The 25,846-nt window shown below is 39.1% G+C and overlaps 1 protein-coding gene across 1 annotated transcript; it reads right to left on the bottom strand.

The window, feature by feature from the left end:
* Positions 1-3,441: 3,441 nt before the first annotated feature.
* Positions 3,442-8,790, bottom strand: LOC105075864 (thyroxine-binding globulin). Its single transcript, XM_010963810.3, has 5 exons — positions 8,652-8,790; positions 6,466-7,101; positions 5,121-5,394; positions 4,244-4,391; positions 3,442-3,710 (listed from the first exon to the last, which is right to left on the bottom strand). Exons 1-5 carry the CDS (start codon positions 8,701-8,703, stop codon positions 3,513-3,515), a joined length of 1,308 nt encoding a protein of 435 aa, XP_010962112.2. The 5' UTR covers positions 8,704-8,790; the 3' UTR covers positions 3,442-3,512.
* Between the last annotated feature and the right edge of the window lie 17,056 nt (positions 8,791-25,846).

The raw sequence follows: 25,846 nt of genomic DNA, 5'->3' as shown, positions 1-25,846 counted from the left end.
GATACACAAAAAATAAAGAGAAAGGAACCCAAACAACACAAGAAAATCATCAAACCACAAGGGAAGAGACTAAAAGAAGAAGAAAGGAACAGAGAAGAATGACAAAACAACCAGAAAATAATTAACAAAATGGCAATAAGTACATACCTATCAATAATCATTTTAAGTGTGAAATGGACTAAGTGCTCCAATTAAAAGACATAAGGTGACTGAATGGATAATAAACAAAGCCCATCTATGTTCAGCCAACAAGATACTCAGTTCAGCACTAAAGATACACAAAGACTGAAAGGGAAATATTTGAAAAAGATATTCAATGCAAATGGAAACAAAAAATGGGGGTAGCAATACTCATCTCAGACAAAATATACTTTAAAACAAAATCTACAACAAAAGACAAACAAGGGCATATAATGATGATGAGGCCAATCCAAGAAAAGAGTATAGCATTTGTAGATATTTATGTACTCAATCTAGGAGCACCTAAAATTATAAAGCAAATATTAACAGACATAAAGGGAGAAATTTACAGTAATAAAGTAATAGCAGGGAACTTTAAAATTCCATTTTCATCAATGGATAAATCATCCGTACAGAAAATCAATAAGAACACCTTAAACAACACATTAGAGTAGACTGACTGAGTAAATTTATGCACACCTAAAAACTGCAGAACACATATTCTTTTCAAGTGCACATGGAACATTCTCCAGGATAGATCACATGTGAAGCCACAAAACATGTCTCAATATATTTAAGAAGGCTGAAATCATATCAAGCATGTTTTCAGACCACAGCAGTATGAAACTAGAAAACAATATGGGAAGAAAACTGGAAAAAACATGAACATGTGAAGACTAACAAAATGCTACTAAACAATCAGAGTCAATTAAGAAATCAGAGAGGAAATCAAAGGGGGTGTGAAGAGATAAAATGGGAGTTTGGGATTTGCTGATTCTAACTACTATTTATAATACATAAACAACAAGTTTATACTATATAGCACAGAGAACTATAGTCAATATCTTGTAATAACTTATGGTGAAAAAGAACATGAAAATGAATATATATATATATATATATATATATATATATATATATATATATATATATATATATATATATATCTGAAACATTATGCTGTATACCAGAAACTGACACAATATTGTAAACTGACTATACTTCAATTTAAAAAATACCTTGAGACAAATGAAAATATAAATACAGCTTTTCAAAATCTATGGGACATAGCAAAAGCACTTCTGAGAAGGAAGTCCACAGCAATACAGGCTTATCACAAGAAACAAGAAAAATCTCAAATAAACAACAGAACCTTACACCTAAACTAATTAGATAAAGGAGAACAAACAAAGCCCATAGTTAGCAGATAAAAGAAAATAATAAAGGTTAGAGTAGAAATTTTTTTAAAATACTGACTGAAAAATAATAGAAAATAACATGAAACTCAGCGTTGCTTCTTTGAAAAGATAAACAAAATTGATAAATTTTTAGCCAGACTCATCAAGAAAAAAAGAGAGAGCTCAAAAATATAAAATTAGAAAAAGAGAAAAAGTTGTGACCCATATCACAGTAATGTAAGCAATCATGAGACTCTACTGAAAACAGCTATATATACCAACATATTAGATAACCTAGAAGAAATAGACAACATATGAAGAAACATATAATATTCTAAGACTTGATCAGGAAGAAATAGAAAATCTGAACAGACCAATTACTAGTAATAAAGTTTAATCAGTAATCAAAAAGACTCCTACCAAATAAAAGTCCAGGACCAGATGGCTTCACACAAGTGAATTTTAGCAAATATTTAAAGAAGAGTTGATACCTATCCTCAAACTATTCCAAAAACATTAGAGAGGAAAAATTACTTCCAAACTCATTCCATGAAGCCAGTGTCACCCTGATACCAAAACCAGACAAAAACACCACAAGAAAAAAGAGAAAATTACAGGCTAATATCCTGATGAATGTTGATCATCTTCAACAAAAATTCTCAACAAAATATTAGCAAGCTGAATTCAACAGTACATTAAAAGAATTACATACCATGATCAAGTGGGATTTATTCCAGGGATGCAAGATGGTTTACCATGTGAAGATCAATCAATACAATACACCACTTTAAAAAAATGAAGGGAAAAAAATCACATAATCATCTCAATAGATACAGAATAAGCATTTGACTAAATTCAGCATCCATTCATGATAAAAATTCTCAACAAAGTGGGTATAGAGGGGATATATCTCAACAAAATAAAGGCCATATATGACAGACCCACAGGTAACATACTCATAAGTGAAAAGCTTTTAACTTTTCTCTATAATCAGGAACAAGTCAAGGATTCCCACTCTCGCCACTTCTATTCAGCAGTATTGGAAGTCCTGATCACAGCAATCAGAGCACAGCAATCACAAGGAAAAGAAATAAAGTACATCCAAATAGGAAGGGAAGAAATAAAGCTGTTATTATTTGTAGATGGCATGACACTATATACTGAAAATCCTAGACTCCATGAAAAGAACTATTAAAAGTACTAAATGAATGCAGTAAAGTTGAAGGATACAAAATTAATATACAGAAATTTGTTGCTTTTTCTATATATTACAAATGAACTATCAAAAAGAGAAATTAAGAAAACAATTACACTTACAATTGCATCAAAAAGAGTAAAATACTTCGGAATAAATTTACCCAAGGAGGTGAAAAACCTGTACTCTGAAAACTGTAAGACAGTGATGAAGGAAATTGAAGACAATGTAAATAAATGGAAAGATATACTCTGCTCATGTGTTGGAAGAATTAACATAATTAAAATATCCATACTACCTAAGGCAATTTACAGATTCAAAGCAATCCCTATCAAAATAACAATGCCATTTTTTACAGAACTAGAACAAAAATTTTAAACTTGTATGGAACCGCAAAAGATCTCGAATAGTCAAAACAATCTTGAGAAAGAAGAACAAAGCTGGAGGGATCATGCTCCCTGATTTCAAACTACAAATTACCCTGGAACAACACAGATTTGAACTGTGTGGTCCATTTATACACAGTTTTTTTTCAGTAAGTACTCAAAAGAGTACCACATGATCCCTGGAACTGTGGATACAGAGGTTCAACTGTAACATTATGCATGAATTTTTAACTTCAGCATTCCTAACCTCCATGCTGCTCAAGGGGAAGAAGAAGGGGCATTTAACAGGCCAGCAAAATTCCTTGGAGCTAAGTAACCGGGTTGGGGGTGAGGGTTCTAACAAAGGGGAATGTATTGACATGAGGCCTTCCTGCACTTCGGGAACATTTATTATCTGAATATTTGATCACAAGAGTGGCCTCTTGACACCCAACAAAATTTAGCTAAGGTCCAGTCTCCAACCCTGCACAAAGGAAAACACATCCAAGCCCACATCGATCACTTCAGGCTATACTATTTGTTTATTTCTCATTGCAGTAAACACATGCAATTAGTCAACAACCTCTTTCCCAACTACACTTTCGTTGGGTCCACAACTTTCCCTAGAAATAGAATACTCCTGGTACTTTTCTCCAATATCAACAACAGGAAGGATCTATTAAAATGGATGACAGGATGAAGAAGAGTTATCTCAGGCTGATTCAGGAATCTGACTTCAGGGACAGCTTCGGTTCCTTTTTCACCAATGTGCAGCACAGCCTTGTGGGCAACCTGTCAGGGGAGAACAAATACTGGTGATACCCTGAAAAAACAGGAAACGTCTTTGGAACAGTCTGGAAGCAGGAAAGTAAAAAGAAGGATGGGGCTACCACTTTACTGTAATATGTTGATGGTGCTTGAATATGAAGGCCACTTGTCTAAGTGTAGTTAGTGATTCTCCAGTGATTTTAGAGCTAGCTGTCAGGGAACCACCTCTTTATCCATGGCTTTCTGCCTCTAGAAATCAGTTCTTAAGCTTTCCCCTTCCCCTGCCATCTCCTCAAGGACTGTATCTTATCAGAGTTAATTCTGATCATTAGGTTCTTGTATCAGAATCATTTTAGGACATGAAGGTTAGGGCTGGAAGTAACTGTTACAGTGACATGTTCGAGGGTAATGAGAATGACCCTGAAGTAAATCTGGCCTAGGAGGAGTCATTCTGTCTCTCTAGGTTTCAGAGTCCTCACTGATTAAATGAGAGAATTGAATTAACTGATTCTCAATGGTCCTTCCCTTTCATACATTAAAGGACTCTATCAACTTACACTGGAAAGTTTAAGACCGTTGTCCTTTGTGAGTCCAGAAAAATCAGCACTGTCAGCAAAGGCATCCTGGATGCCCATCTTCAAAAGGACGGCTCCAAGGTCATATGTGGCAGAAATGGAAAACTTTGGAACAAACAATTCAATCCACCTGTGGGGGTAGGGAGAGGGAACACATGGCTATCAGCACACTAAGCCCATGATTCCCTCCCTCTTTGTCTCCATAGTATTATATTGGACTCTGCTCCTCTCCTAGGTATTGACAACCACTGCTATGCAGGTCAATATATGGCATCAAAACCTCAGAAGTTACCCAGGAAGGAATGCTATCTGGTTCAGCCAATGTGGGACTGACTGCAGCACTGGAAGTTGGAAGATGTGACCCACTTATAATCAAAAAGAAACATCTCTACAATGTTGGCCAAGGTTGGAGAGCCAGTGACATGAATCTCAGTGGGTAGTACCAGGGGAATTTCATGGTTTTTCCATCTAGCACTTGCAGCCCAGTATGGCTGCCTCTTAGTGTCAATATCCTACTCATCCCTCAAGCTCCAGTTGGCCTCTGGGAACCCATCAATTCACTAGCTGGTTGACTTTGGATAGTTCATTTTATTTTTCTAATCCTGATTTCTTCATCTGAGAAATGTCTGTGATACTCTCTCCTTTGCAGGTTTGTTGATGTGCTTCGATGAAATGAAGTATGTAAAGTGCCCAGCCAAGGGATTGGCAAAAATTATATGCTCTCACTATACTTTAGTGGTCATTACACAGCTCTTACATGTTTCACAGTGATTCTCCTGCCTCTGGGTTTCTGCTGAACTCTGTCTCATCTGTGCCATTATGCCCACCCTCCACTTCTCACACCATATAAAATGTTTACCCCTTCTGCAGTAAGCGGTTCCACTTCTTCAGTGTTTTAGATGACATGGCTCTTTCCACCCGCTCCATCTGGCCCTCTTTGGGAAGGACAAAGAGTGCCAGAGCATTCTTGCTGTAGTCCATTTGCAGCACTGTGCAGTTTAGCTCTGTATCCAGCAGGTGATAGTACTGTTCCACCTGGTGCATCATGGGCACTTGCACTGTCATGGTCTTGTCCACTAAGAAGCTGGAACCCTCTTTTGTCTTGGATGGATCAAAAGGATTTGCCCACTGGCCTTAAAATACAGAGAAAAGAGAGTTGTTTGTTTTAAACCAGTGTTAGTGCCAATGTGAACACTTCCATCAGTCATCTAATCTACTAATTAATACCACCAAAGAGGTACGTGCCTTCTGTCAACCAGTTTGACAAATGAGTACCTGAGGATCTGGGAGAGAGAGTGACTTTACATGGTCTCCCAGCTAGCTGGTGGCAGAGCCAGGAGTCACGTCCATGGTTGTTGGACTCCATGTTCAACTGATGTTCCATCTGGGTTCAAAACCACTATACTTACACTAAACCCATCAGAGCCACAGTTTCCTCTTCTGTAAAAAGGTATAAGCACATCCAACACACAGGGTGAAATGAGACAACAGATCTGTTCTGCCGTTTCATCCGTCTACAAGTGTGTGATTTGTGGCCAAGAATTGTTCACTCCTCCACGAAACGTGGCTGACATGTGCTGTAGAACCAGGAGAAATCATGTGGGCACAGCACCTTCAGAAAAGAGTCACATGATTCTTGTTGTTACAAGCACCAGCTTTAGAATCAGACAAACCTGAGTGGGAATACCAGCTCTAAAACTTATTGACTGTGTGAACCTGGGCACTTGTGAAGATTAGATGAGACAATGTCTATAAGCCACACACACGTAGCATGGTGCTTAGTACATAGTGGATACATAGTACATGAAAGAAGTCTTTATGCAACATACCCAAGTGTGAACAGCAACTGAGGGTCACAGAAAGGTTTAAACCCAAATCTGTTTACCTGCCAAGTGCAAGCTTGTCCCACCTCACCAAATCTCTTGGAAACCATGATTCTCTAGCTAGATATGAGAAGGATTTTAATACCACTGTAACTCACCTCTCTGAAAGTGCCCTCTCCCTAGAAATTTCTTGGGCTCATCCATAGAGCTATGTGGCCTCCCTGGAAGATCCAAAACTACATACAGCTATGTCCGGTGGAGCACATCACTGTGGTGTGAGGGACACCTACTGATGCCAGTGAGAAGACATCATGAGCTCCCCTCAGTGCTCCACCAAATTATTGGAATTCTGAACTAGAAATGGATATCTTAGAACCTTACCTTTAAAGTGAATATAGTTCACCAGGACCATAATGGTGTTTGGTTTGAGTTCTTGAATGAGGCCCACAATTTCCCCTTTGGTTTGCTCCTCCACATGACTATTGATCTCCTGCTGGGCTGCAGAAACATTGGAAAAGTCGGTAGAAAAGACTTCAGTCTCATAGAGGTTCTTGACATCATCCAAAAACTTTGCCAGTGGTTTCAACTGCTTCTCAATGAAGATGGCATTTCCCATCCGTAATTCCAGCTCCTCCTTTGGAAAATTCAGTGAACAGATCAGGTGCTGGAAGCCCTGCTGGATCTCTGCTGCTGGGGTGTCTGTGAGATTGAAACCCAAGCCTTCCAGGATTTTGGTTTGGGTACTGGAGCAGGCCCCAAGGGAGAGCGTGGCCAAAGCTGCAGAAATGCTTACAGGGGAAAAGAAGATGTTCTGATCTGGGGTCTCCACAGTGAACCTCCGGTACAGGTTGAATGCAAAGTCAGCATTGATGGATGACATCTTATAGAGAGTGGCATTTTGTTGAGGGGAATGGCAGGAAGTTACTGTGCCTTCAGAGATGTTAGGTGGTGCATAATGAATCCCAAGTACCAAGAGAACCAGATAGAGCAACAGTGGCATTTTGGAAGGAAGGTAATCTATAAGAGATGAGGTGAGAAAACCATTGGGGGATCTTAGCTGGATGAAAACTCTGAATCAGAAACACATAATAATCACCCATCATAATTAGTAAAACAATATAAAACATTCAATGGTGTGTTCACCAGGGCCTGTGGGGAGGCTTTTCTCCCCTGAAAAATTGATGGCACATCTAATAAGAGCAGGAAATAGGTGGCTTTCTGGGGCCACAGAAATAATGGCAAAGACTTGTTCAGATGTAATAGCAACATATGAAAACTTTGGGAATAAACTGAATTTATAAATTGAATTACTTTTTATTTGAACCAGAGGCAGCCTTGGGAAGAATCCTTAGATAAAACTACCACTCTTTTTGCTTACATTATGTTTTGTAGATCAGAATTTTAGATATTTTTTAATTTGGCATTTTTCTTAAGATAAAATCTATAAGAAATGAGATGGGAGAACACCTGTGCTTTTCATTGGATAAAAGACAAAAGGAGAATAATTTCCACAAGATACATTTAGTTGGAATGGAATGGTGGTAGTTTATGGAGCCATGTACAAGATCATAAGCATTCATGCAACACACGGAAGTCACAGGAGTGTTTCTAAACTACAGGAAGATAAAAGTATAACTTTTTGTATTTCAGATTTCTCTCACCATCAGTATCATCTAAAGAGTCATTTCTAAGTTGCAAGACATCTTACAGTATTATTCCTACATTCATTTATGTTATTTCTGAATTATTAGAGCAAAAGCCAGAAATATGATGTAAGATTCTCTGAGCCTGGAAGAGTACAAGGCAGTGGAGTAAGGGAGTCAGCTGTGGAATCCAATGACCATGAACATGTGTAATATGAAAGAAGAGATCCATTGAGTCTAGACAGGACTCCTCCCTCAGCTGTCTATTCTCTTCCTGAGTGACCTCATCCACTTCCAGGAACTCAACTGCCATTGCACAAAACTACATACTGTAGTCCAGATCATTCTCCTATATTCCCAGACATTGCTCCAGCTGCCTACTTCATATATCCACCAGAATGTTCCAAAACTACCTCAGTTTCAATTTGGAAATCTCAGTTTCTCAAAGGTAAATACATCTCCTTGGCCCTTAAGACTGCTCCTTCATCTTCATTCCATATCACTGTCTATTGAGGCTCCCATGCCAGAAACCTGGGAGTCATCCTCACATCTAATGAGTCATGATGCCCTATGAGTACTACCTTCTAAATACCTCTCAAAAAGTTTCCTTTCCCTCCTTTTCTACTGCTGCTGCCTCAGTTCATGGCCTGAACTATTCCACCAGCTTCTATTCCACCAGGTCACAGTGCTTTCAGTGTCTCCTCACCACAACCCCCTGCTTCTTCCCTTCTATCCAGTCTTCACATTGTCACCAGAGTCCTCTTTCTGTAAAAGCCACAGAGGCTGGTAGGAGGTAAATTAGCAGATGACCATGCTTAGACCTTAGCCTCTAGAGCTAAGAATTTGGAGTTTGTGGTTATTTGGTATTCTGACTTGCTGATAGATAGGCTCAAAGTTCCAAAGAGAGAGAAAAAAAGTACTTACAGCATATGCCCAAGAAGCCACTTACATCTCTCAGAAAGCAAGATCTTTCCATTTTTATAACATGCCCTGTATTGCAAAAGTAGAGTGCTCTTAGTTACTCATTAACCCCAGGCATTAGCCCTGGAATGATATTTTCTAAGCTGATGTACACAACCAAGGCCAAAAAGAACACAGTGAAAAATGATAAGGATGGAACTTTGAATGGTTGCTTTGCTGCCACATCCTTCATCTATAAAGGAAGAGGACTGTCAGAGCTGGCAGGGTCCAGGCTCACGCTAGAAAGTGCGTCTTTTCAGCAGGCAGGATGAGGTCCAGGGGGCAAAAGTGCTAAGGGGCAGCAGGATAAAGACTGTTTTCCCTATCATGGCCAAACAGTGCTGGGATCATCAGCCTTTTGAGGGACAGGTGCATACAGACAGAGGCTGTGTGAAACTCTTTCATGGGTGCTGTAGAAATTATTTATGCATTGCTCTGGAGGAGATGATGTCAAAGGTAGCCTCCAACTCTATAGACTTCTGATGCTGCACACATCTATGTCTGCTCAGAGAGAAGCCAGTTCTGTCCTCTGGTCACCGAAATCCCCTGTGGCCACAGGACCCCAAAAGAGGATGTAGAAGGAACCAAGAAGAGTGGAATCAAAGATCTGACAGTTCAGTATTCACTATGTACTCAACTGTGTGCTGCAAAGAAGCAGTGGGAGCAAAGAGCGCTGGACTCAGTTAGGAGACCTGAGTTCATCCTTCCCCTACCAGTTTCTAGATCCAGCAGTAGAAGTAGGAGGAGGAGCAGCAGTAATAGCAACTCCACCTTATTAAGCATTTACCACAGGCAGGGCGTGATGTGAAGCATCTCATTCCAGACCCTCACTGCTTCAGGACTACATTAAGTATGTGTATATGCTAAGAGAGGGGTGAGTGTTGGGGGAATGGGAGCTAACGTGAGACATGCCTAGGCTGTTGTCTATGGTGGGACTTGGAATCCAGGTTAAATAGCACACACTTCACCAGTGAAAGCTACTGGGCCATTTTGACAAAGCAGTAACTAGACAGAGGGTGATTGTTCTGTGACATTGTTTCTTCTCAAGGAAACACAGACAGAGCTCCTACTATGTGGAAATGACCACACTCGGGACTGGGGTTTCAAAGGTGAATGCTAACTATCAGTCCTGAGCCCAAGGGATCTTTCTAACCACCTGACACCCACTGCCCAAACTGAACAGGACAAGGCATATCTCACATGTAAGATGGTCATGGGTGTATGTGTCCCACAGCAAGGCATGGAAAGCTCAGATCTCCCAATGCTGAGGTCTGTCCATGCTCACTCCTGGTATACAGCACGCAGTCTGCTCTCTCAGTTATACGTATTTGCTAGGTATTTGCTTCAGAAGGAACAGACAGACTGTCTAGAAAGAAAACTTCCAAAGTTGTGCCCTCTGGTGGCATAGTCAGAAAATGGTACAGTTTATTTTCTGTTGTATCTGATTCAGCTGAGCTTTGCTAGTAGGTAGCAATGGCAGGATCTGTCCCTGACATATAAGAAGGGCAGCTCTCCCCCTGCAGACTCCCCTGTTCTGAGCTCTGGAGTCCTGTGCTCCTGTTATGCCCTTGCTATGTAGTAACTGTGTAATTTGAAGCAACTTACTTAATATCCCTGAACCTCAGTTTCCTTACCTCTAGAGTGGAATGATAACAAGCCCCACATCATGTGGTTATCTGGAGTATCAAATAAAATTTAGAGATGGTTTCTGGAAGCTCCTATGTAGTACCTGGCTCATAACAGGGATCCAGCAACTGTTACTTCTCTTTCTTTTCCTCTGCTATCTTGATTCTCTTCCCACACTGCAAGTCACTACTGTCCCTGTACTCCACCTCCCTCCCATTCTCAACTGCTGTTCATTTATGCTTTCTGGAAATGCACTCTTCCTAAGATGAAATTGATTGAATGATTCTTTTTTATTGAGTTATAGTCAGTTTACAATGTTGTGTTGTGTCAATTTCCAGTGTAGAGCACAATTTTTCAGTTATACATGAACATACATATATTCATTGTCACATTCTTTTTCACCATTAGCTACCACAAGATCCTGTATATATTTCCCTGTGCTATACAGTATAATCTTGTTTATCTATTCTACATATGCCTGTCAGTATCTAAAAATTTCGAACTCCCAGTCTGTGCCTTCCCACCCTCCTCCACCCTGGCAACCACAAGTTTGTATTCTATGTCTATGAGTCTGTTTCTGTTTTGCATTTATGTTCATTTGCCTTTTTCCTTTTTTTTTCCCCACATATGAGCGATCTCATATGGTATTTTTCTTTCTCTTTCTGGCTTACTTCACTTAGAATGACATTCTCCAGGGACATTTATGTTGCTGCAAATGGCATTATATTGTCATTTTTACAGCTGAATAGTATTCCATTGAATAAATATATCACATCTTCTTTACCCAGTCATCTGTCGATGAACATTTAGGCTGTTTCCATGTCTTGGCTATTGTAAATAGTGCTGCTATGAACATTGGGGTGCAGGTGTCTTTTTGAAGTAGGGTTCCTTATGGATATATGCCCTGGAGCGGGATTCCTGGGTCATATGGTAAGTGTGTTCCTAGTCTTTTGAGGAATCTCCATTCTGTTTTCCACAGTGGCTGCACCAAACTGCATTCCCACCAGCAGTGTAGGAGGGTTCCCTTTTCTCCGCAGCCTCTCCAGCATTTGTCATTTGTGGATTTTTGAATGATGGCCATTCTGACTGGTGTGAGGTGATTGACTGATTCTTAATGTGTAAGGTCTTCTTCAAAACTTATATTTAAAACAATAATTTCAGTCTTGTGTAAAGCTAGTAGAGCTGGCACATTGAATACAGAATCTCTAGGAAGTGCAGTCATATCAATAAACTCAATCAAATCTAAAATTATGTATCTCCTTTATAATAGAGGACCACTTAGTTACTTTGCCATTTCATTTCATACTCCTCTTATAGAATACAACTTGGGATTTCAATTGCCTTTACCCCTACTAGACCAGATAATCAACTTAAAAGTTCCATAATTCCATTAATTTTTATTACATGAAACCTAATTCCTCATGTCAATGTCTCTATCAGTCAGAATTCATGGCTTTAAACAACAGTAAGTGCTACTGGATAACCTTAACATAAAAAAATTTTTTTGAGGATATGACTCTATAACATTAACAAGAATGCCAAAGAATCTTACTGATTTTGTTTGGAAGGAGATGTGAGGACAGAGTTATGAATCTAGCCTGGTTCATGGTTAGGGGCTTATCTGAATGTTCATTGAAAGTGACATGATTGTCAAATAGGTAATAAAAATGTAGGGAAGAAATATGTGCATGGACATCTGCAAATGGGAATAGCACGTGAAGGTATTTGTGTCCCATTTGAATGCTTACCAAAGAACAACATCAGCAGAGTAGAAGTTAACAATCAGGTGGATAATATGATGCATTCTGTGGATGTCAGTTGGCATTTTTCGCCAAATACCCTTGTCTTTGTCTGATGTGTTTATGAAAAAATCAGCATGCTAGCTGGGATGGAGATTATACATGGTCTCAGATAAATGTACCACAATTTAACATGGCTGACCTGGCTACAGCTACATCAGATATCAACACTTTACGGCACTATTTCTCAGAGAACTAGTAAACTACCTTTTTCAACTCGATTACATTAGATCACTTCTATCAGAGAAGGGGTATTGTTTTATTCTCAAAGAAATAGACACTGACTTTGAATAAAGGTTCACCTTCCTTGCCTGAAATACTCTTGCTAAAACTACCATTCAAAGAAATATGAGCCACCATGTCCACCAATAAAGTATTCTACACAGCATTCTTCCAAAAAAAATCATCTAACACCAAACAAAATATGGAAATGGACTGCTACTCATGAAATTCATGTTTCCCATCACCTTAAAACAGCTGATGGAATAGAGAGTGGAATGGCCCTTTGATGACACAGTTACAAAGCCAGCTACATGAAAACAGCTAGATGATTTGGTATATGGTCTAAAGCAGCATCCAGAATGTAATGGTGCTTCTCCCATAGCCTGGATTCACAGGTTGGGGAATCAAGGACTGAAAGTGAGTGTAGATCCTCCCATTATTCCCCTACTAATCCACTAGCACAGTTCTTGCTTCCTGTCCCTATGAACTAGGCTCTATGGGTTCAAACAGAGGAAAGCTTCCACTGCGAGGTGCAACAATGGTTCCACTGAGCTTATAGTTTAGATTGCCACCTGGCCACCTTGGGTTACGCATGCCACTGAATGAATAGAAAAAAGAGATTAGAATACTGGCTGAGGTGGTAGATCCTGACTATCAAGAGGAAATTTCACTGCTACACAAAATGGGAGTTTGTAAAGCAGGAACTTCCCAGGGATGCCTCTTGGCACTCCCATGTCCTGTGAGTAAAGTCAATGACAAACTACAACAGCCCATAAAACAGGGCAGTAATGGTCCAGATCCTCCAGGAATGAAGACTTGGGTCATTCCACCAGGCAAGTAACTACACTCGGCTAAGGGACTTGCTGACAGCAAGGAGAGTATGGACTGGGTAGCATAAGATTAGTTGAAAACACCAGTTATGGCCACCAGACCAGTTGCAAAACCCAGGACTGAGATAGCCATGAGTATTTCTTCCATATTTTGATATCAGTATATTTGTATTTGTGTTAATCATTTTTCTTCTACCTTCTTTTCCCCCTATTCTTTCCTATTTATATAAGATGCACTGATTGTGGTTAATTTTTATTTCAATGTACAAGTTACAAGATGTCAAAGTGGACTGAGAAGAATGAACATCACCCAAGATGGATAAAGAGACCTTGTATCTTCTTTTACAAAGAGGGTTAGCATGTTCTCAGTCTTACTTGGGAGAGCTGCATCCCAATAGGCTGAAGCAGGCTTTGCTCTTTTCTTCAGTTGGAAGTCTCATTGAGTGCCAAGCTGCAAGGGCTGGAGTGTGAAAGCTCTGTGACATGTCAACTTGGCTAAGCCAAACTACGTTTCCCAGAAATATTTGCTTTGCATGTTAGGAGCTAAGGTTGGCCACCATAAAAGCTGGCTTAAGTTCTGGAAAGTAGAAATGAAAAAGTAGCCATGTTTTACGCTTGGAAGGATGATGTAGCTCAGGCACCTTGTTATGGATCACACACTTTTCTGTGCATCTGCTGATCCCCCTTGTTGATAATGGCAGTAGCCAGGCTCACAGCTCCAGCCTTCAGGGTCATACTCCTCTAGCTTCTCTAACTTCTGGGCCAAGTTCAAGAGGGACTTTGGGGCAAGAGTTACATTTCTCTTGCAGGTCATGCATACCAGCAATTCTTTAGGTTTGGAGATAGACAAATTCTGATGTGGGATCCAGTGAAGGAAAGGAAAGTTACAAGTTCCATCTTGCTTGCATGTTTCAACTTTCCCCAACCTTTCCCCAGTCCCTGTTCATTCTTCCTTCCGGACCACATGTCCTGTGAATTGAGGATCAGCACCTGATGCCAAAGAAACAGCTGAACCAAAACTGTTTGACCAGTTCCCACAGCAGCGTAAAGTCAACTCTCTATTATATTGCCCTTCCTCCAGAGAGAAAGAGTCAAGGGCACTTGGAAGGGGCAAAGTGAAAACTGTCCTAGGAAGTCAGGTGTGTGCTGCCTGTCTTTTGGTGTCCACCTTAAGTGCTTCCTCCTCCTGTCCTGAGAAAAGCCAACCCACTGTGACCCCTCCTGATTCTTTCAGCTCCATAGTCAGCAGTAAATATATTACATGGAGTGATGCTTTAGTTATAGTTCCACTTCACATTCAGCCTATTCTCCCAGCCAGACTTGGAGCTTCTCAGTTTTCAGGACTGGCAACTCCTTCTCAGTTCCTGACAATGTTTTTGGTCAAAGGTGGAAAGAGAGTGGTGAAGATAGCTTAGTTTGGTCCTTTTAGATTCCCTTAATCTGAGAAGCCATTGAATTTCTCTGTGGCTGGCTAATTAACCTTCAGTTGTCATGTTTCCACATTTGCTCGATAGAAAAGAAGCAGTCTTGTTTAAATGCAGATTAGACATCAGGAAATCTTGGTTGGAGTCTTGACTCTGCCATTAATTGGTGTGACCTTTGGCAAGCCAATTAGGTGTTCTGGGCATTGATTTTGTCAGTGTTTGGTTAGTTACATTACTACATTCCCTTCAAAATTTGAATCAGTGTTTTTTGACAATGCCATGCTCCCTTCTTGAGGTTGGACCAGAGACAAAATTAACTACCATTTGATACTCTGCATAGAAAATTCTATAATCATTGCCAGAAGTCTTCAATAAATTCAGTAACGTTACAGGAAAAAAAATTAATATGCAGAAATCTGTTCCATTTCTACACACTAACAATGAAATATCAAAAAGAAAAATTAAGGAATCAGTGCCATTTACCATTGCATCAAAGAGAATAAAATATCTAGGAATAAACCTACCTAAGGAGGCAAAAGACCTCTACTCCAAAAACTATCAGACACGGTGACAGAAACTGAAGAAGACACAAATAAATGAAAAGATATTTCATGCTGGTGGACTGGAAAAATTAATGTTGTTAAAATGTCCATAGTACCCAAAGCAATCTACAGATTCAATGCAATCTCTATCAGAATTCCAATGGCATTTTTCATAGAACAAAAACAAATAATCGTAAAATTTGCATGAAAACACAAAAGACCCTGAATAGTTAGAGTAATCTTAAAGAAAGAAGAACAAAGCCAGATACATCACAGGCCTTGATTTCAAACTATACTACAAAGCTAGAGTAATCAATACTGTATGGCCTTGGTATAAAAACAGACACATAGATATCAATGGAACAGAATAGAGAGCCCAGAAATAAACTCATGCTTATACGGTCAATTAATTTATGACAAAGCGACAAGAATATACAGACAAGAATATACATATTGAAGACAGTGTCTTCAATAAATGGTGTTGGAAAAACTGGACAGCCACATACAAAAGATGAAACTGGAAAACTTTCTTATATCATCTACAAAATAACCTCATAATAGTTTAAAAATTTAAATGTAAGACCCGAAACCTTAAATTCCTAGGAGAAAACAAAGGCAGTACACTGTTTGACATCAGTCTTAGTGATTTCTTTTGGATCAATCTCCTCAGGCAAAGGAGACAAAGAAAAACAAATAAATTGTACTACATCAAACTGAAAAGTTTTTGCACGGTGAAGGAAACCATCAACAAAACCAAAAGGCAGCCTACTGAATGGGAGAAGATATTTGCAAATGGTATATCCAATAAGGGGTTAATATTAAAAATATATAATAAACTCACACAGCTCAATATATTTATTAAAAATCTGAATAAAAATTGGACAGGGGATTTGAGTAGACATTTTCCCAGGGAAGACATACAATGGCCAACAGACACATGAAAAGATGCTCAACATCCCTAATCATCAGATAAATTCAAATCCAAACCACAGTGAGATATCACCACAACCTATCAGAATGGCTGTCATCAAAAAGACAACAAAAAACAAGTGTTGAAGAGGTTATAGAGAAAAGGGAACCCTCGGGCCCTGTTAGTGGGCATGTAAATTGGTGCAACCACTACAGAAAACATTACGCAGATTTCTCAAAAAACTAAAAATAGAGCTACCATACAATCAACCAATTCCACCTCCAGGTATTTATAAAAAAGAAAAAAAACTAATTTGAAATGCATACCAGTGTTCTTTGCAGCATTGTTTACAACAGCCAACATATGGAAACAACCTAAGCGTCCATCAACAGATAAGTGGATAAAAAGGATATGGTATACATATATATATATGTATATAAAATGGAATACTACTCAGCCATAGAAAATAATGAAATCTTGCATTTGCAACAATGTGGATGGACCTTGAGGATATTATGCTAAGTGAAATAAGTCAGACAGAAAAAGACAAATCCTGTCTAATCTCACTTCTATGTGGAATATTATTTAAAAAGCACAAACAAATAAACAAAACACCAGCAGACTCATAGATACAGAGAACAAACTGGTGGTCACCAGAAGGGAGAGTGGTGGGAGGTTGGGCAAAATAGGTGAGGGGGATTCAGAAGTACAAACTCCATTTATAAAATAAATAAATCTCTGATACTTAATATACAACACAGGGAATATAAACAATAATATTGCAATAACTTATTACGGTGACAGATGTTTGCTATACTTATTGTGATGATTAACTTGTAATGTATATAAATGTTGAATCACTGTGTTGTGCATCTGAAACTAATATAATTTTGTATGTCAACTATACTTCAATTTAAAAAAGATAAAGAGAGAGACATTGGAGGCCAGAAGGCAGTAGGATACTGTGCTCAAAGAAGACTGTCAACCAATAATCCCATATCAACCAAAGTGATCTTTTAAGAATGAAGGTAAAATAAACATATTCCAGGAAAACAAAAGCTTAAAGAATTTGTTGCTAGCACATCTGTCATACCGGAAATACTAAAGGAAATTTTCAGGCTGACAATGGGTGACCCCAGTGGTGGTTTGAAAACATACACATACAAAGAGCAACATTAACCATGTAATTTAAAAGACTGTGTAAAGCATATTTATTCTCCTTTCATTTAACTGACTTTAAAAGCAATGGTATTAAAATAAGTATAAAATATATTGTGAGACCTATAACATACAGAAATGTAATGTATTTAGCAATAACAGCACAGTGGATGTGGGTGGAAGCAAAGCTGTGATAGGCTAAGGAAATGACTTAGATGGTAACTGGAATTCACAGGAACAAATGAAGAGAACCAGCTATGGTAAATAAGAGGGATAATATAAAAGAGCTATAAACATGTGTTTATTCTCCTCTCAGATCCTTGAAGAGACATAAAATTTTACAAAATAGTAGTTACAACAGTGTATTCTCAGGTTTGTAACATTATTTAACATGTATAACAATATTACCACCAAATAGGGTAAAAGGAATACAGCCATATAAAAGTAATATTTCTAAATCTAAGTAAAATTAAATTAGTATAAATCTGAAGCTGACTTTGAAAAGTTAAGGTGTATATGTTAAGCCCTAGAGCAACCACTAACAACAACAACAACAACAACAACAACAACAACAACAACAACAACAACAACAACAACACACTAAAGAAATATAGTGAAAACGAAGGGTCTGGGTCCTGGTTAAGAACTTATATGTGATTTTCCAGCCTGACCATAGGCAATTACGAAGACTTTAGCTGGCGGACCTCACAAGAGAATGCTGCTCTCTCTACACCAGAGTTCTTATACAACCAATGCAGTGAATTCTCTGGAGGGGGTTGCTGTCAAGGAATCAGCCTCCCCTGGGTGGCCATGTTCTTATACATAGGTGCATTTCTAGCCCACCTGCCTCCATTTGGAGGCTTCTTTATCAAGGGCCTTTGGCAGAGGACTTCCTCCAGTGCCTCTGCTGAAATCTCTTTGGGAGGGACGTGGGGAAGGAAGGAACCTTGAAAACAGTTTTTCTCCTTTCTGAATCAGTACTCATTACCCTCTTAGCCCTCCCCGACTTCTATTCCCCAGCTCCTGGGACCCTAAAACCACAGGAGCATTTTGTTCAGGGTTCCCTCCACAGTGAGACAATATCCATGTCTGCGTCCATCCATCTGATCCTATGCTGGTACTGGTCTATGGGCAAAATGGAAAAGAGTGGAGTCAGCACTTTTCCCAATTGAGCTTTTTGCTTATCTTATTGCAGTAAGTGATTTAAGTAAGGCTTGAGTGTTACTTTCACTTTGGCTTGTTGTCTTATGCAGCTACTCTGACATCTGGCAGATCAGTTTTCTGTCCAGCTCAACTGAGCTCCTGACAAATTGGTGTAGTGAGCCAAGCAGTCAATTAACCACAATGCTATTCTGGAAAAGTAAAAGGCCTGAAGATCCCACGCAGTACCTTTGGGAGGTATTAGTGGAGTCTGCAGGGCATATTAGAAGGTTGCTAGTGGATTATTTGCAAGAGTCTAAATGTCCCATGGGGCACTTTGCCAGCCATGCATGAGAGTCTTGGGGAATGCTAGAGGAAGCCATGGGTGCATTCTTAGAGAGTGTTAGCATTTTTTTTATATAAACTTTTTAGTTCTGCGGGGGATTTCTGGTCCTCTTTAGTGCCTGACTCCCTTGCTGAGCTCATCTGGCTGGTCAAATAAGTGATCCAACAAAGGGGTTCGAAGAAAGCAGGGAAGCAGTATCCTAGCCACTGTTTAGGGCTCTCCAACAGTGAGATGGGGATGAGGGCTCTCGCATAAGCTCAGTAACTTGAAGTATACGTCCCGGGTGCCAATAAACACCCTGCAGTCAGCAAGTTGTTGAAACTTCAAGAGGGAAAAATATATATAGTACCTTTCAAAATTGCTTTGTCCAGCAACCCAAAGAGACCTTAGAAACTTAATTAGATCCCTCCAGAGGTAATCTAGCTAGAGTTAATAAAGGAGGGGTGGCACAGTGTGGGGTACATTACTACAAACCCGGTCCTTCAGAGTGCCATTACGGCAGCCGTTGCCAGGATAACAGAATGTAAACAGCAGCTGCAGCTTTCTGGCTGCCACTCCCTCCAGGGAAGCCTGGGTTCTTCTAGAACAGGCCCACCCTGCACGCCCCCAGGAGTCCCAGCAAGGAAACAGCTGTCCACCCCAGCCAGTTGCTTCACCTACTCTCTGATCCTCCTCTTTCTCCTTTTCCAGAGAACTTGTGGCCAAATCCAGGGAGGTGGCCCTGCTGGGGTCTGCACTTTGTCAGCCCCTGTGACTGATCCCTCCACCCCTCCCTGTGGACCTGGGGAATAGACCAAAAGGCCCAGCAGCTCTTGTGTAGGCCTCTCAGCGTTTTCTCTTCTTCTTTTCTAGAAGTAAAAAAATGTTTTAATTGAGGTCTAATTGACATATAACGTTATATTGGTTTCGCATTTACAACATAATGATTTGGTGTTTGTATACGTTGTGAAATGATCGCCGCAATAAGTCTAGTTAACATCTGTCACCTTCTATAGTTACGAAAAATTTTTTTCTTGTGATGAGAATTTTAAAGATTTACTTTAAAACACGAAATACAGCATTAACTATAGTCACCATGAGGTACATTACATCCCCATGACTTATTTATTTTATGACTGAAGTTTATACTTTTTGATCCCCTTCACCCATTTCTCCCACCCCTCTCCCACCACCATTGGCAACCACCAATCTGTTCTCTGTATCTATGAGATTGGGTTTTTTGTTTTGTTTTATTTGGGGTTTTGTTTTTGTTTTGATGTTTTACATATATGTGATATCGTACAGCATTTGTCTTTTTCTGTCTGATTTTTTTCACTTAGCTTAGTGCCCTCAAGTTTCATCCATGTTGTCACAGTTGGCAAGATTTAATTCTTGTCTATGGCTGAATAATATATATGTATCACATTTTTTATCCATTCATCTATCAATGGACACTTAGTTCATTTTCATACCTTGCCTAGTGTATATTGTAAATAATACTGTTATGAACATGGGTACATACATCTTTTTGAGTTAGTGTTTTCATTTTTTTGGATAAATACTCAGAAGTGGAGTTGCTGAATCATATGGTAGCTTTTTTTTAATTTTATGAGGAAACTCCATACTGTTTTACATAGTGGTTATACCAGTTAGCATTCCTAGCAACAAGTCACAAGTATTGAACCTTTTCCTCCACATCCTCAACACCTCTTGTTATCTGGTTTTATTTTGTTTTGATAATAGACGTTCTAACAAGTGTGAGGTGACATCTCATTGTGATTTTGATTGCATTTCCCTGACGATTACAGATGTTGAGTATCTTTTCATGTCCCTGTTGGCCATCTGTATGTCTTCTTTGGAAAAATATCGATTCAGATCTTCTGCATTTTTAATTGCATTTTTTTTTTGCTCTTGAGTTGTAGGAGTTCTTTATATTTCTTGGATATTAATCCCCTGTCCAATATATGATTGGCAAATACTTTCTTCCATTCGGGAGGTTGCCTTTTCATTTTGTTAATGGTTTCTTTTGCTGTGCAGAAGCTTTTTAATTTTACATAATCCCACTTGATTTTGTTTGTTTGCTTTTTTTGCTTTTGCTTTTGCTTTTGATGTCAGATTCAAAAAATTATCACCACGACCTATGTGAAGTAGCTTACCATCTATGTGTTCCTCTAGTTTATGGTTGCAAGTCTTAAATTTCAGTCTTTAATCTGGTTTAAGTTAATTTTTGTGTGTGGTGTAAGATAACGGTCCAGTTTCATTCTTTTGAATGTGACAATACAGTTTTCTGAATGCTATGTTTTGAAGAAACTGTCATCTCTCCATTTTACATTCTTGGCTCCCTTGTTGTAGATTAATTGACCATTTATGTGTGGGTTTCTTTCTGGGTGCTCTATTCTGTTGCATTGATCTCTGTGTCTGCTTTTGTGCCAAACCATACAATTTTGATTACTAAAGCCTTGTAATATACTTTGAAATCTGGAAGCATGATGTCTCCAGCACTGTCCTTTTTCAAGATTGCTTTGGCTATTCAAGGGTCTTTTATGGTTCCATACAAATTTTAGGATTGTTTGTTCTATTTCTATGAAAGTGTTGTTGGAATTTTGACAGGAATTGCACTGAATCTGTAGATTGCTTTAAATAGCATGGACTATAATAATTTTTTTAAATCCATGAGTGTGGTATAGTTTTTTATTTATTTGTGTCTTCTACAATTTCTTTGATTAACATCTTATAGTTTTCATTATACAAGTCTTTCACCTCTTTGGTTAAATTTATTCTTAGGTATTTTATTATTTTTGGAGGAATTGTAAATGGGATTTTTTAAAAAATTCTCTTTCTGATAGTTTGTTATTAATGAATAGAAACACAACTTGTGTATTGATTTTTGTATCTTGCAACTTTACTGAATTTGTTTATTAGTTCTAAGAGTTTTTTAATGGAGTCTTTTGGTTTTTCTATATATAGTGTCATGTCATGTGCAAATAGTGACAGTTTTAATTCTTTCTTTCCAATTTTGATTCCTTTTATTTCTTTTCCTTGCCTGATTGCTCTAGCTAGGACTTCCAATATTATGTTGAATAAAAGTGGGAGAAAGGCATCCCTGTCTTGTTCCTGTTCTTAGAGGGAAAATTTTAAGCTTTTTACCACTGAGTATGATGTTAGCTGCGGGCTTGTCATATATGACCTTTATTATGTTGAAGTATACTCCCTCTGTACCCAATTTGTTGAGAGTTTTATCATAAATGGGAGTTTAATTTTGTCAAATGTTTTTTCTGCATCTATTGAGATGATCCCATATTGAGATGATCATCTATTGCGATGATTTTTATCCTTCATTTTGTTAATGTGATGTATTGTATTGATTGACTTACAGATGTTGAACCATCCTTGTATCCCTGGAATAAAGCCCACTTGGTTATGGTGTATTATCCTTTTAACGTATTTATTGTTGAATTTGGTTTGCTAATATTTTGTTGAGGATTTTTGTATCTATGTTTATCAGAGATATTGGCCTATAATTTTCTTTGCTTGTGATGTCATTACCTAGTTATTTCAGAGTAATGCTGAGCTTGTAAAAGGAATTTAGAAGAGTTTCCTCCTCTTCTATGTTTTAGGAGTTTGAGAAGAATCGCTCTTAATTTTTCTTTTAAATGTTAGATAGAATTTAACAGTAAGGCTACCTAATCCTGGAGTTGTGTTTGTTGGAAAGGATTTGATTACTGATTCTATATCCTTACTAATAATATGTCCAGATTTTCTATTTCTTCGTGATTCAGTCTTTGGTAGGTTGTATGTTTCTAGGAATTTATACATTTCTTCTAGGTTACCAGCTTTGTTGATGTATAACTGTCCATAGTAAGGTCTTATGATCCTTTGTATTTTTGTAATATCAGTTGTAATATCTCCTCTTTCTTTCTGATTTTATCTGAGTTCTTTCTTTTTTCTCTGGTGAGTCTAGCTAAAGGTTTGTCGATTTTATTTATTTTTTGAAAGAACTAGCCTTTAATTTAAATGCTCTACTTTATTGTCTTTTTAGTCTCTGTTTCATTTATTTCTGCTTGATTTTAGTTATTCTCTTTGTTCTATTAACTTATTTGTTCTTTTTCTAGTTCCATGAAGTTTAAAGTTAGGTTGTTTATTTGACATTTTTTTTGTTACTTGAGGTAGGCATTTATCACTATGAACTTCCCTCTTAGAACTCCTTTTGCTGCATCCCTTAAATTTCAATTCATTATATTTCCATTTCTTAATATATTTCCATTTTTGTGTCAAGCTATTTTTAAAACTTTTCTCTAATTTCTTATTTTATTTTGTACTTCTTACATTTTCCATCTTTTGTTGAAGTTCTCACTCTGTTCATCCATTCTTCTCCTCAGTTTGGTGAACATCTTTATGTCTATTACCTTGAACTCTTTATCAGGCTTAAATTGCTTATCTTCATTTCATTAAGATTTTTTCCCTAAAGTTTTATCTTGTTCTTTCATAAGAAATATATTCCTCTGTTTCTTCATTTTGCTTGATCTTCTGTGTTGGTTTCTAGGCATTAGATGAACCAGCCACTTCTCCCATCTTGAAGTAGTGGCCTCATGTAAGAGATAAAACTTGTCATTCAACCCTTCCTTAGTTTTCAGTTGTCTCTAAAAGCTTTGTGATTGTCCAAGCAGCCTATTATATTTTTAGCAGCTCCAAGTAGTTGAGGGTATGCCAAGACCTGTCATCTCAAAGGGGATGATCTCATTCAGCACTTAGATTCAGGCTGATTGGAATCCAGACCCTCAGGCAACAGCTTTTAAAGTATGCAAATATATAAAGTCTGGTGGGACTACAAGTGTATACCCTTCTGGCCACCAGAGCCAGGCAATCTGGAGGTGTCCCCTAGGGAGCAGTTTCAGAAATTGGGGCACTAGATAGGTATATAAGCTCTTTTCTGGGAGATACCAGCAAGCTGTAGCAAGGCAGAGGGAGAGCACAAAGATGGTATCCTCTGTCCTACATTCCCTGAGAGCAGCTCCATTGGCCCCTTAGGTGTGAGCCAAATCTGAAACCTGTCCCTCAGGCTGAAGTTCTGGGCCAAGCAAATAGGCCTCTTTCATAGCAAGACTGGGGTGTGTTTCAATCCATTGTTTGTCCAGTGCCCTGGGAAAACTAGCTTGTGAAGAAATGTCTCTCTGATTGTTACTGTCCCATGGGTCCCAGGAACACAAGCTTCCCTGGCCACCAAAACCAGGCATTTAAGGGGTGTCCCCTAGGCAGCAGCCACAAAAACTGGGCCACCAGACATGTGCAAGAGCATCCCTCTGGGAAGTACTATTGCTCTTGAGCATAGCAGAGGCACAGTGTGAAGATACCAAACACCCTCTGAGGTCGATGGAAATGATTACAGTCTGCACTGAGATATGTGCTTAATTAGATGCCTGACACTTAGTCTGCACCTATGATGATTAGCTAATAGGCTTCTCTCACAGAGACTGAGCTCCTGGGTCTGCTGCCTCTTTCTATGCCCTTGGGATGATTACTATTCTTACATTGGTTAAAGTCCTATGTGACCCACAAGCATAAGCCTTGCTGGCCACCAGAACCAGGCCATGCAGAGGTTTCCCCTGGTGGAGGTTGCAAGAATCTGATCACCAGGCAAGGGTATTTTTATGGGAGATACCAATGAGCTGGATTAAGGCAGAGGGAGAGTGCAAAGATTGCATTCAATGGCCTCTGTTCCCTGAAATCACTTCTTAGGGCTCTAGATGTGTGTCAAACCAGAAACCTGCCCTTGAGGCCAAAGTTCCTGGACAAGCAAATAGGCCCCTTTCACATAAATACCAAGATGTGTTTGTTTCAGTACACTGTCTGTGCAATGCCCTGTTGGTGGTAGGCTGCCAGGAACTGTCTCTCTGATTGATACAGTCCCATGGTACCCAGGAACACAATTCCTTTTGGCCTCCATAACCAGGTGATCAAGGGGCGTACTCTGGGTGGTGGTTGCAGAAATTGGGGCTCCGGATGTGTGTGAAAGCTCCCTTCCCTCAGATACTGGTACTGTGGAGCATGGCAGAGGGAGAGTGTGAAAACGGTGCCCACCAGCTGTAATGAGGCAGAGGGGGAGCATAAAGATGGTGTCCACAGGAAATAGGGGGGAAAAAAGAGTGGTACTTGCTGACTAGAGTAAGGTGGAGGAAGAGTGCAAAGCTGATGCCCAACAGTTTCTTCCCAGAGAGTATTCCAACAGGCTCTTCTTAAATATGTGTGTTGAATTAGATGCTTGCCGCTCAGGCCAATACTTTAATACACACAGCCTCTTTCACCTAGCCTCTGAGCACAATTGGTTGCCTCTGGAGCTGGACCCTAGGTTGGGTGAGCCCAAGCACAAAAGCCTTTTTAGAGCCATTTCTCAATATTGCTACAGTCTTGTAGGTCTCATGGACATCAGCCCAGTTGGTTTTCAAAGCTAGATGTTTGGAGGATTCACCTCTCAGGTACAGGTTTTAAAATCTGGGGTGCTCAATGTGGAGTTCAAAACCTTTGCTCCCCAGAGAGAAGCTCTGGGTTTTGAGTTCTTCTTGACTGTGGGTCACCATGCTGGGGGTGGGGTTATGGCAAGGTTGTGTCCCAGTCTCTCCTACCTATTTCTATGTGATTTTCTTCTTGCTTGCCCAATGTATAGTCTGCTCAGCCAGCCTTTAGGTTTTTGTCAAAAGAAATTGTTACATATGTAGCTATAGACTCAATGTGTCCATGGAGAGAGTGAGTTCATCCTACACAGCTATCTTGAACCAGAATCTGACCTCTCATCTTTCTAAAACAAATAAGACTGGAGTTAAGCCAATGTCCCTATTTCCCTAGGGAGACCAGAGTTCCTATGCAAAGGTTAAAATTTAATAGAGAATTCAAAAAATTAAACTCCTTGGCTTTCTAAGTATCATTTCATAGGTGACTGTGCTCCACACAACCACTGGCGCCAAGATGAGGGAAAAGTAGATAATACCCTCTGATTTGGAGCCTAAGCCATCAACATGAAGACACTTGCCTAAGCTTCACTATGGGTGGGTCCCTTAGAGCGCCTATAAATCTCTATGACCACCATAAACAACGTATTATTGGTTTTGATATATTGTCTATGCACATCCCTGCTAGCCTTTACCCTTAAGCCCGAGTGGTAATTTCTACAGTTAGGACCATTTTGTGG

The sequence above is a fragment of the Camelus bactrianus genome, chromosome X, assembly GCF_048773025.1.
Source record: "Camelus bactrianus isolate YW-2024 breed Bactrian camel chromosome X, ASM4877302v1, whole genome shotgun sequence".
NCBI classification, from domain to species: Eukaryota; Metazoa; Chordata; class Mammalia; order Artiodactyla; family Camelidae; genus Camelus; species Camelus bactrianus.
Note: the sequence above shows the minus strand (reverse complement) of the source record. Positions and strands in the feature narration are given on the sequence as shown.